The following is a 10,000-nucleotide window of genomic DNA, read 5'->3' on the forward strand; positions in this document are numbered from 1 at the left end:
AGAATAAATCATTGTGACAAAGACAAATCTTTATACTACAGTAAAAAAAAAATATTCTAATACTTACTCTCATCTCTGTCACTTCACTCTGTTCCTTAAGCAGTTCATAAAAACTTGTAAAGTAATCTTGTCGTTCAATGTGTCTTGGGGCAACGCAAAGGGCGTCAATATCAGCACCTTTCCCTGCAACACCTAATCGGTAGGAACCAAAAGTGCAAATCTTACCACCAACTGTGTCTGCAATCTGAAACCAAGGTGTACATCAATATAAAGTCTGTATGATAAAATCTGAAAACAACAACATAAACTAGGCAGCTATTTTGAATCAGAACAATATCCTCAAAATTTCAAGATCAGCTTTGGGAATACTGCTGTCATTAAGCCTTCCTCATGAAGAGCATGAAGGTAATGTGTTTCCCATTTCCTCTAAAATGATTAATACCACTCTACCTGGATATTACCCACAGAGATAGATATACACTAATACACACACAAAGATGTTTAGTTTAAGTCACTTACTTGTGGGGGCATGTTCTTGACATTTATGCTTACATCTCGAATCCAAGCTTTTACAAGATTGTTCAGCTTTCCAAGGACTTCAAATCTGCAACACAAGATAATTATTACAAGCAACTGTAGCCATGAATGTGGGAAGTAGTATTAGCTTCCAAGTATATATTTCTTAATATTAACCTCATACTCCTACCAAAGTAAAATAGCAAGATTATTTTATATCAACACTTACCTTACAATTCATTACAAAACTTCAGACAGCATGTATTTCCAATCATTAAAACTTACATAATCAAGATATTGCAAATCTTATTCCATCTACAGGTTTATTTTGCTTGTGCTTGCTTAACCTTCTTTGACTTACCTGTGATTTAGCTCTGCATCAGTCTCGAACATGCCCGCATCTCTTAAATACTCTTCCAGTTCCCTTGTATGCTCTAAGTCAGACGCCTTGGGTTTTGCCAGGCTGATCGCCGACGTCATTCCTAAGGTCTTACTAGCATCCATCTTGCCTGAGTATAGAATAGGAAATTTTAGGAATCAATACACTATTCTAAAATGTAAAAATGGTAACTATCTATGCTAAAGCACAAAACTTAATTTTCCTTCAGTAAATGATCAAGTTTACAATATCTAAACATACTTCATGAAAAAGCTTATAAAATCACACAAACCCTTTTGGTTGTAAACTTGGAGAAGTGAAATCGCGTTCTCAATCTCTTCTACATTTCAGATACCAAGGTGGGGTTACTTAAATAAATATCTTCTCGATAAACACATACCTCTGGCTGACATTAGAAGGACTTATCTAATTATTATGCCTATAAACATTATACCTTTTCATCTTCAATCTATTACTTTCTCAATACCATCATCCCCAGCCTAATCTTTATATAAGCATGTACATGCAATTAGCCAAAGAAATTTGCATTCGCCCTAAGGTCATCGAGCCGTGATTTTGTCTGGTAACTCTAGTGCATTCAAATATAACAATATAAGCCCAGCTGTTAAATAGTCTAAAAACTAATAATAATAATAATTAAATAAACAGATATTTCATATCATATGTTGCCTATACATGCCTTTGTCTTTGCATATCATTTACACTGTTTTTACTTGATTGATCGCTTGTCAAAAGAACGGGGTGGGGGGTGGGGGGGTGTTCTAAACACTTTTTTTCACATTTGTATTTATAAGCAATTATATAATTTAGATGTAATTTGGCACCCTCAACTTTTTGAAAGAGAGCAGCTGGTATTCTCCCAAGACAAAAAAAAAAGTTTGGGAAAACGTGGTATAATACTCATCCACCAAAAGATTTACCCTCTCGAAATTAAGTATACTTAAAAGAATAAATAAATTACCACACACTGACATGCTACATCATTGTCTACTATTATTTTTCCCTTCCTTTTTATACCACTTAAGCATCAATAGCAATGTGGGCTAAACAGGGCTGTGAAAGTAGCACGATTATCAACAGACATTTTATAAGAAGTACATATCAAATGATAATCTATGTAGCACAACTGTTTCATTACTGGACATGGGAGAACAAATAAATATATTAGGAACATATGTTTTCACTCTCTGAACAAACAAACACTTTGGTTAATGGTAATCAACTTACAAATGTTATGGAAAGGGAAAAGGATACCTAGGCAAAAGCCAATTATATCATACATTTACACACTTTTATATTTATTTTTATTTCTATTACTATTAGTGTAGAACATCCATTCTTAACAACGGAATATGTAAGATGTATGACTGGGGGTGTTGAAATTTGAATAAAAAATAACGACAAGGAGTGTCTATTTTTCCCAAAGCTTTCAAATTCATTTCATTTCAAATAAAATAAAATAAAATATGTGTGACAAAATTTGCTTAAACTTTCTTAAACACTGTTCATTTAAGAACAGATTTTATATTGTTATCTTTGAATGCACAACAGGATTACCAAATAAAATCCAGGCCCGATAATTTTAGGGTGGCCACAAATTTATTCGGCCAGCTGTATATATCTATGTATGTATGTGTACAAATGGATAGAAGGTAAGGTGGATAGATGGATGGATGGTTGGTTGAGAGATAGAGTGACAAAAGGATGGGTAGCTGATGGATGGATGGATGGATGGATGGATGGATGGAAGATATGACGGTAGAACGGAAGGAAGGATTATAGATTGATAACTGGATGAATGGATGGATTATATATATATATATATATATATATATATATATATATATATATATATAGAGAGAGAGAGAGAGAGAGAGAGAGAGAGAGAGAGAGAGAGAGAGAGAGAGAGAGAGAGAGCGAGAGAGAGAGAGAGAAGGAGAGAGAGAGAGAGAGAGAGAGAGAGAGAGAGAGAGAGAGAGCAAGAGAGAGAGAGAGAGAGAGAGAGAGAGAGAGAGAGAGAGCAGAGAGAGAGAGAGAGAGAGAAGAGAGGAAGAAGAGAGAGAGAGAGAGAGAGAGAGAGAGAGCAGAGAGAGGAGAGAAGCAAGAGAGAGAGAGAGCAAGAGAGAGAGAGAGCAGAGAGAGAGAGAGAGAGAGAGAGAGAGCAAGAGAGAGAGAGCAATGGTGATATTCTCTAAGTGCAAGCTTTGTCCAAAACACAAGCTTATATTATGACATGTGACAAGTAGAAGCTTTTTGTTGCAAAATGATCCACCTTCTTCAGAAGGTTCAAAAACTCAAAATGGCACTGTAATTTTCATACATTCATTATGTATTTCTTAACAATCCCCAGTATACTGAAAATCATACGGCTGACTTTACCAAGGAGAGTAATTTAGCACCTCTAGAAATGCTTACAACTAGCCCTAAATAATGTGACAGCAATAACAGTAGTAACAATACTCTGACTCAAAATTTACTACCAAAGAGAGATGAAAAGAGAATGTGTTTTAGGAATGTAAAAACACATTCTGCAGCTATGACAGCTCTCAAAATGATTATCAAAAACAATTCTAAGTGACACATTAAAGTAATATAATGAAACAAAGACACATCAATTATTAGAGGGAACATTTATTGATGCTGTAAATACACAAGGCGAATGTAGATCATATCACCTAATACTGTTTCCATCATTGCTAAATTATTACAGTAGAACTGTATCCCTCAATACAAATTTTCTGTATAGAGCAATCAAATTTCTTTTCCAAATAATTCTTAAGCAGCTCATGTTCAAATATACCAGTTTCCAAATATTTACAATTTTTGTAATTACCTTTACCATATATACCATACACACTATAATTACTTCACTACTAATCATACATTCAAAAACCATGCTACATACGTAAGACACATCATCACTATCTGTTTTAGTCTTAAAGGAAAAAGGAATGACTAAAATCATCACATAAATTGAATAGATTTTACTCTGTCATGTTGATCTCCTTCGCCCTAAAAATATTACCCAAAGACCTGATTCCAAATATTAAATGAACCAGTTTGGAAGCTGACTTTGTATTGTTTCCCATGTCTCCCTGCTCAGATTATGAAAAATTAGATAAAATTACTTGTACTTACCCCTGAGATAAATTTTGCCCATGTACTGCACAAACTATATGAGACTGCAACTGCATTAGGCAATTTTTCTCTCTGTCTTAAAACAATTTAGTACCACTATTACTGTGAAAAAGGAATAAATGAAAATTTAAAAAATCTTTGTTGCCACTGCACTATGACCCTCTGAATGGTTCTGGCATATATAAATATTAGAGGCAAAACAAAACAGTCATATCTTTAATACAGTACAAGTTCACTTCAGTATTCAGAATCTGTTGTTTGACAGTTTTTAGTGGTCAGAATCAAGTTTTATTGCTACCAACAATGATTTAAATTGTCTTACACAGTTTATGCAAATAAATAAACAACTGTAGTATCTGCTCAAGAATTTGTTTTCACTGGCAGTTTACAGTTTCAGCAAGGGCAGAACTATAAAAGGCATTGCAGACCTGTTTCTCAAAAGTACAAACCGAAGATTCTTTATATGAATATATAACATAATCTATGCAAACACGTATTTAAAGAAAGGTGTATACACATTTTACTATAATAATTGCACACTATAATGTCTTGTATATCTCTCATTCTTTCATCTAAGATGAATAAATAACCACCATTACAGAGAGTCAAAACTGAAAATATAAAGGGGTTCACCTCTTTATCTTAACTGTCGATACTACTATCAACATATCACAGAAACCTTTTCAGAAAGCAAAAACTAGGCAGTATTAAATGTTAACCCAATGGCACCAAGAAAACGTAATAGTCACTGTATCTTTGCCTTGTTAAATGTCTTTACACATAGTAAACTCAATAAGTGCTCAGCCATTAGGCAAACCTATATGATCTAACCTGATTTTCCCTTTCTTTGAGTTTTTGTTTTTGTTTTTTCTTTTTTATCCTATTACCCCATAGTATCTAGGTGACATGACAGTTATGTCATGAATAAATTTGGTGACTAGAATTAGCCTTCAAGAAAAAATCTCTCTGAGGGCTGGGGTGACATGATTGACTTGCCTCACAAGCATAGAGATCTCAGAGGATGATTAAACATGTATGTATTTTGAAAAGGGTTCCTGCCTTATTTCCACCAGTAAACAACTTTGGAATGTACCATCTACAAGCCAAAGCTTGAAGGGCGCTGGCTCCAGCAACAATTCCCATGCTCAGGATCCTATTCCTGCCCACCTTGTCGGTGGCACAGGGTGTGTTGCAGAAAACTGAATACAAAAACATTTTTAAAGTGACATGAGAAACACTATGCTACTTATTAATATTATAGACTACACCAGAGATAGTATACTGTCTAATCAAGAAAAAGTCTATTACTATCTTGATACAGCATAATGAATGACACAGACCTTCGAAAATGGCAAAATAGTAACTAGTAATTGATTCCATTTATGTGACTTGTAGAGCCATCTACATGTAAGCACAACTAATAAGCTAAATTCACAATGGGAATGGTATGTATGTAACTGCCATCCCCATCAGTTAGGTTGTTAGGTTATCCACACTTTCAATTTCAAATACAGGACCTTAATTTTTTCTGCAAACTAAAATCATAAAAAAAACTTTAAGCAGCAGTGGATATCTCTGCACCTAATGTGTGTAAATTTTTTGTCAAGAGATCAGACCTAATAACCTCTGAGATGATATCTGGTTATAAAAGGTTTCCTGACAATGAACACTTCTGCTTCCTTAACTTGCAACTTGAACACAAATACAGTAACAAGTACATAAAGATAAAAAGAAACACTGCTACAACGTGAACTGAATACGAACATAATATTTCAAACTTGTCAAGAGTTCCCCGTCAGATGAAGCACATACCAAAGTGGATAATGAATAGTACCCATTCCATTTTTGTGCTGTGTCTCATGAGGAACCAAGCATTACATTTGTATTCAGTTCCTGTTGGGGCAAAAAAAAATTTGTGACTTGTTCTGTTACTGGAATATGCAATGCAGCAAAAACTTTATTTTTTCTTAACCAGTAAAATCTAGTAACATTATCAACTCTATGAAACTTTTTATCCTTTTACATATTCATACGTGTATGTATCTAATACGTGAAGTAGGCATTCTAAAGATATTAATTCAGATATTATAGATAACTTTTCAACAAGCATTTTCATTTCTTTTTCAATTATATGAAAGGTAACCAAGTCTTTCAGCACTAGGACATAACATTCCCTAATTAAAACATAAATGTCACCAATTAAGAAATCCACATCTAACATTGGAACCATGCATGGCCTTCCACAATGGAAGAAAAATTCAATGAAAGGTGCTGCTGTTGGCAAACTCACTACCGACATTTCAAAACACTTGGCCACTCTCAATGTAAACATATTTCAAGGATATATTCTTTGTGATAACACTTGACTTTCCTCTGATCAGTTTCATCATAAACATAAAAATAGAATTGAAGATGATGAAAGCAACAAAAGATCCTTTTTTTTTTTACCTAGTCAAAAGAAGGTCAGTCACTGGAGTAAACAATTTCAACTGTGGCATACACAATTTTTAGAAAATGCAGTTAAAAGGAGACTTTAACCTTACAAGGGGCAGTATTGTTAGCAAATAGGAAGGTATTGACAATGGTTCATCTACAACCAGCTGTTTCAATAGAAAATAGCTTCATCTAATGCAGGATAAGGAATTATCACTATAGAAATCATTGTTGCACAAATTTCATGTTGTAAATACCAGTAATACAGAATATTTCATCTTGTGTATAATCAAAGAAATTTCAAATTGATAACATAAATCTCCAAAGTTTGAAATCAGCTATACTGAGTAAATGGGTAAAAACTGTGACCAATGAACTGAGAAATTTGGCTTGTATTCTTAGAAAATTACATTTCAGAAAAATCAAGCACTTTTTCCTCTTAATGTATATGTTCCTGTATATACTGTGCATAGACAGTTCCCAGGCAATGATGACCATTTTTTGTTTAATCATTTTCTGCATTGATCTCATGCTATAAAGGATCTCTATATAATTTACTAGATTGTTTTTAATAATAAATAAAATAGAAAACCTCCATGCAAAGAAAACTTGTTACCATAGAATGTTTCTTTTTTTTCTCTTATTGTAGTCTCCTTTACATGCTTATACTTATATATATCTCAAATAACACGATATCTAATCGAGATGCTTGTGTGATTCTTGGGATCCACCTTGTAAACAGTAAACACTACCTAGCAGTAACATAAAATTATACTTTTGAACATAAACCTATGTTAAAAATTCACCAAGCTAGAGTGATACTAAATTTAAGCTTACTACATTAGTTTGTGCTGACTATGCTAGGACTTGGTTTAATGTGTACTTCAATGCAAAGACAACCAGACTAGATGGGCTTATAATGCAAAACCATTGGTATCATGGATACTAACAAGCCATGAGTCACCACTCAAGTAAGCCTATTGTCAGGATTTTGGACCATGCATGGGCCATTGAGGCATGCTGCTCATCAAAACCTGGTGTATAACCCTTATTTGAAAATATCTACTTTGTGTGGTTATTTTTAGTTGTTTGGTACAAGCTAAGGTTTAGGTTCATGCCACACATTATTGCTCCCAATTTCTGGGTGTTTTGTCTATATGTGCAATGCTCCTTTTATCTGGTCCTTTTTTTGTTTTTAACTTTTTTATTATGAAGTTCTTTTCAAGCAAAACAAATTAAAGTGTAGCAATTCCACTGCAAAATATAAACCCAGTGAAGAATTTTTCATTACAAGGCCCTCATTTCCAGATATAGACATCAGGACAGATGAAAGCACGTGAGTTAGTTCTCTCCACTCAAATTGTAGTGTGACTGTTATAGATATTAAAGCAATTTATTACAAAGTATTTCCAAGTAAATATTCTTAGGGACTAAACTAAACAGCTTATCAAAAGGAATGACTTAGCAGGGTACATCTAGAGCAAATGACCTAAATCAGGAATGAAACTATTCTGCACAAATACACACGGCACAAAAGCTCTTGGTTCTAGTTTTGACTTTTGTGATACCTGGTTCAGATTTGGTTAAAGATATACTATTAATCTAGACTAGGCTCCTTATTTGGTATTGAAGAAAGATGCTACCAAAGAATCCATAAAACTAATCAAATATCTGTAGAAGTCTTTCCTTGAACATTTACAGTAAACAAGTTATGGTGTCAGACTCAAAATAAAAGATATTTAAGTTATGAAAACTAATAAATGTCAAAAAAGGACCACATAAAGAATACAGAAGCCTCAACATTTTGCACTCCTGCAAAGGCCAACAACTTCTGCCACATTTGGCAAGTCAGAGCTTCAACAATCACCTGATTAGTCTACAATACATATGGTGTAGGTTTACTCACCTATACTAATGCACAGAGCAGAGCCGAAAGAAAAAGTTTAGTTATCTGCACCCCTCTAATAAATGAATACAGTCACTGTTTTACTCTACAATAATTAAGTTTAAAGTTAAATACCCACTTTCAGAATCTGAACTCCAGTACCTGATAGCAACATGGATATTCATTGCAAGGAATTCGCCTCTGCTCTATCTTACCAGAATATTTCTCGTGGATGATTGTTTGCCTATTTATTGATGAACTGACTACTTGATAATGAAAATAAATGGCATGTTGTGTTTCATATAAAGTAATATCTGTAATTGAAATTTGTAATCCAAGTAAATATCAAATCAAAGTAAACTAATAAAGCGGTATCCATTATTTACTGCCAATTATTAAAAACTGTGGCTGTGTCTTTCCCTAAAATACTATTAATTAATGTTACTTAGGGCAACGAACAGATCTAAAGGGAAATGGACACTGATATCTGGCAGAGCATAAGAAATGGAGTCATAAACAAAACAGGTACAGCTGCTGCGGCCTCATATTTACTATGAAATGATGAAAATGTTTACTGCATATCGCCGCTCAGAGACTAAATCCAGAATACACTCACACAACCACAGTTTTTTACAGTGACCATATTTACAGTAACGTAATGCGATGTCTATTGACTAGTTTTACAGAAATTCTGATCTCGTATGCACAGTATGGAATTCTCGCTATACCCATGACAGGGAAGAGTGCCCGACGCTGAATCTGTCTGCCGTTCCCTCCTGTCGTGAATACATGGAGGATTGGGGGTTGGGGAGTAGCATTCCCCAGGAGGGAGAATGCAGGGGGAACCGCACCCTGGATTAGACAATACTGGATGATTCAGTACTATGCTTACAGCAGAGTTTGAGAATTCCACAATGTGCACACATGACCGGAACTCTTGGAAAAATAGTCAATAGTCAGCATTACGATGCTGTGAACAGAACCACAACCTAGCTCTTGATGTTGTGTTGTCTGTAAGTTGGCAAAAATTACTAATAATGGGGGTAAAAGGACCCCCCCCCACCCAATCTATGGAATAAATAGATGGTAGGAAAGGTTAGGTTTAGATTTGGGGTTCGCACGATACCTCAATATTAAGGCTACATATGTACAAATAAATACAAAAATTCTATACACAAAAAAATCTGGCTTTGGGCCTTGGTCTCCGGAGGGTGCGCTGCTCGCTTTGACAAATACCATACCCTTTACATTTCCTGACATTGGGACTCTCTACCAGGAAAAAGTATGAGAATGAATTGGCAAAAAATACATACATCTTTGTTTGCGGGAATATATAAGGACTCTATCTACTGATAAAAGTCGCGCGTACGAAAAATAGGAAAATATGGCCCATATGCAGAGGACATTCCATCAATCTGGAAAACAAAGGAACATAAAACTTGAACAAAATCATTGGCCTTAAAATAGAATAAAGTACCACCTCCGAAACCAAGAATTCAGATAGAGAATAAAAAGACTACAAGACGGAAATTACACCATACATTTGAGGAAAAAAAAAACACATTACGGATGAATCACCCTCACATTACACTCGTTCTTTCACTCACTCACTCACTCACTCTTTCTCT

At 34.5% G+C, this 10,000-nt stretch overlaps 1 protein-coding gene across 3 annotated transcripts in view; it reads right to left on the reverse strand.

Moving 5' to 3' along the window:
- Positions 1 to 10,000, reverse strand: part of LOC119573250 (poly(A) polymerase type 3-like) — a 25,759-nt gene that overhangs the window by 15,421 nt on the left and 338 nt on the right. For 2 of the 3 annotated variants that reach the window (XM_037920379.1, XM_037920380.1), the window contains exons 2-4: positions 878 to 1,025; positions 520 to 604; positions 68 to 244 (exon numbers count right to left, since the gene is read on the reverse strand). In XM_037920379.1, coding sequence (XP_037776307.1) covers positions 68 to 244; positions 520 to 604; positions 878 to 1,020 — 405 coding nt within the window. In that variant the 5' untranslated portion in view covers positions 1,021 to 1,025. Of the gene's footprint in view, positions 1 to 67; positions 245 to 519; positions 605 to 877; positions 1,026 to 1,187; positions 1,302 to 10,000 lie in introns of all 3 variants that reach the window. The other variant, XM_037920381.1, reaches the window with a different exon arrangement.

Source organism: Penaeus monodon, chromosome 5 (genome assembly GCF_015228065.2).
Source record: "Penaeus monodon isolate SGIC_2016 chromosome 5, NSTDA_Pmon_1, whole genome shotgun sequence".
Lineage (NCBI taxonomy): Eukaryota > Metazoa > Arthropoda > Malacostraca > Decapoda > Penaeidae > Penaeus > Penaeus monodon.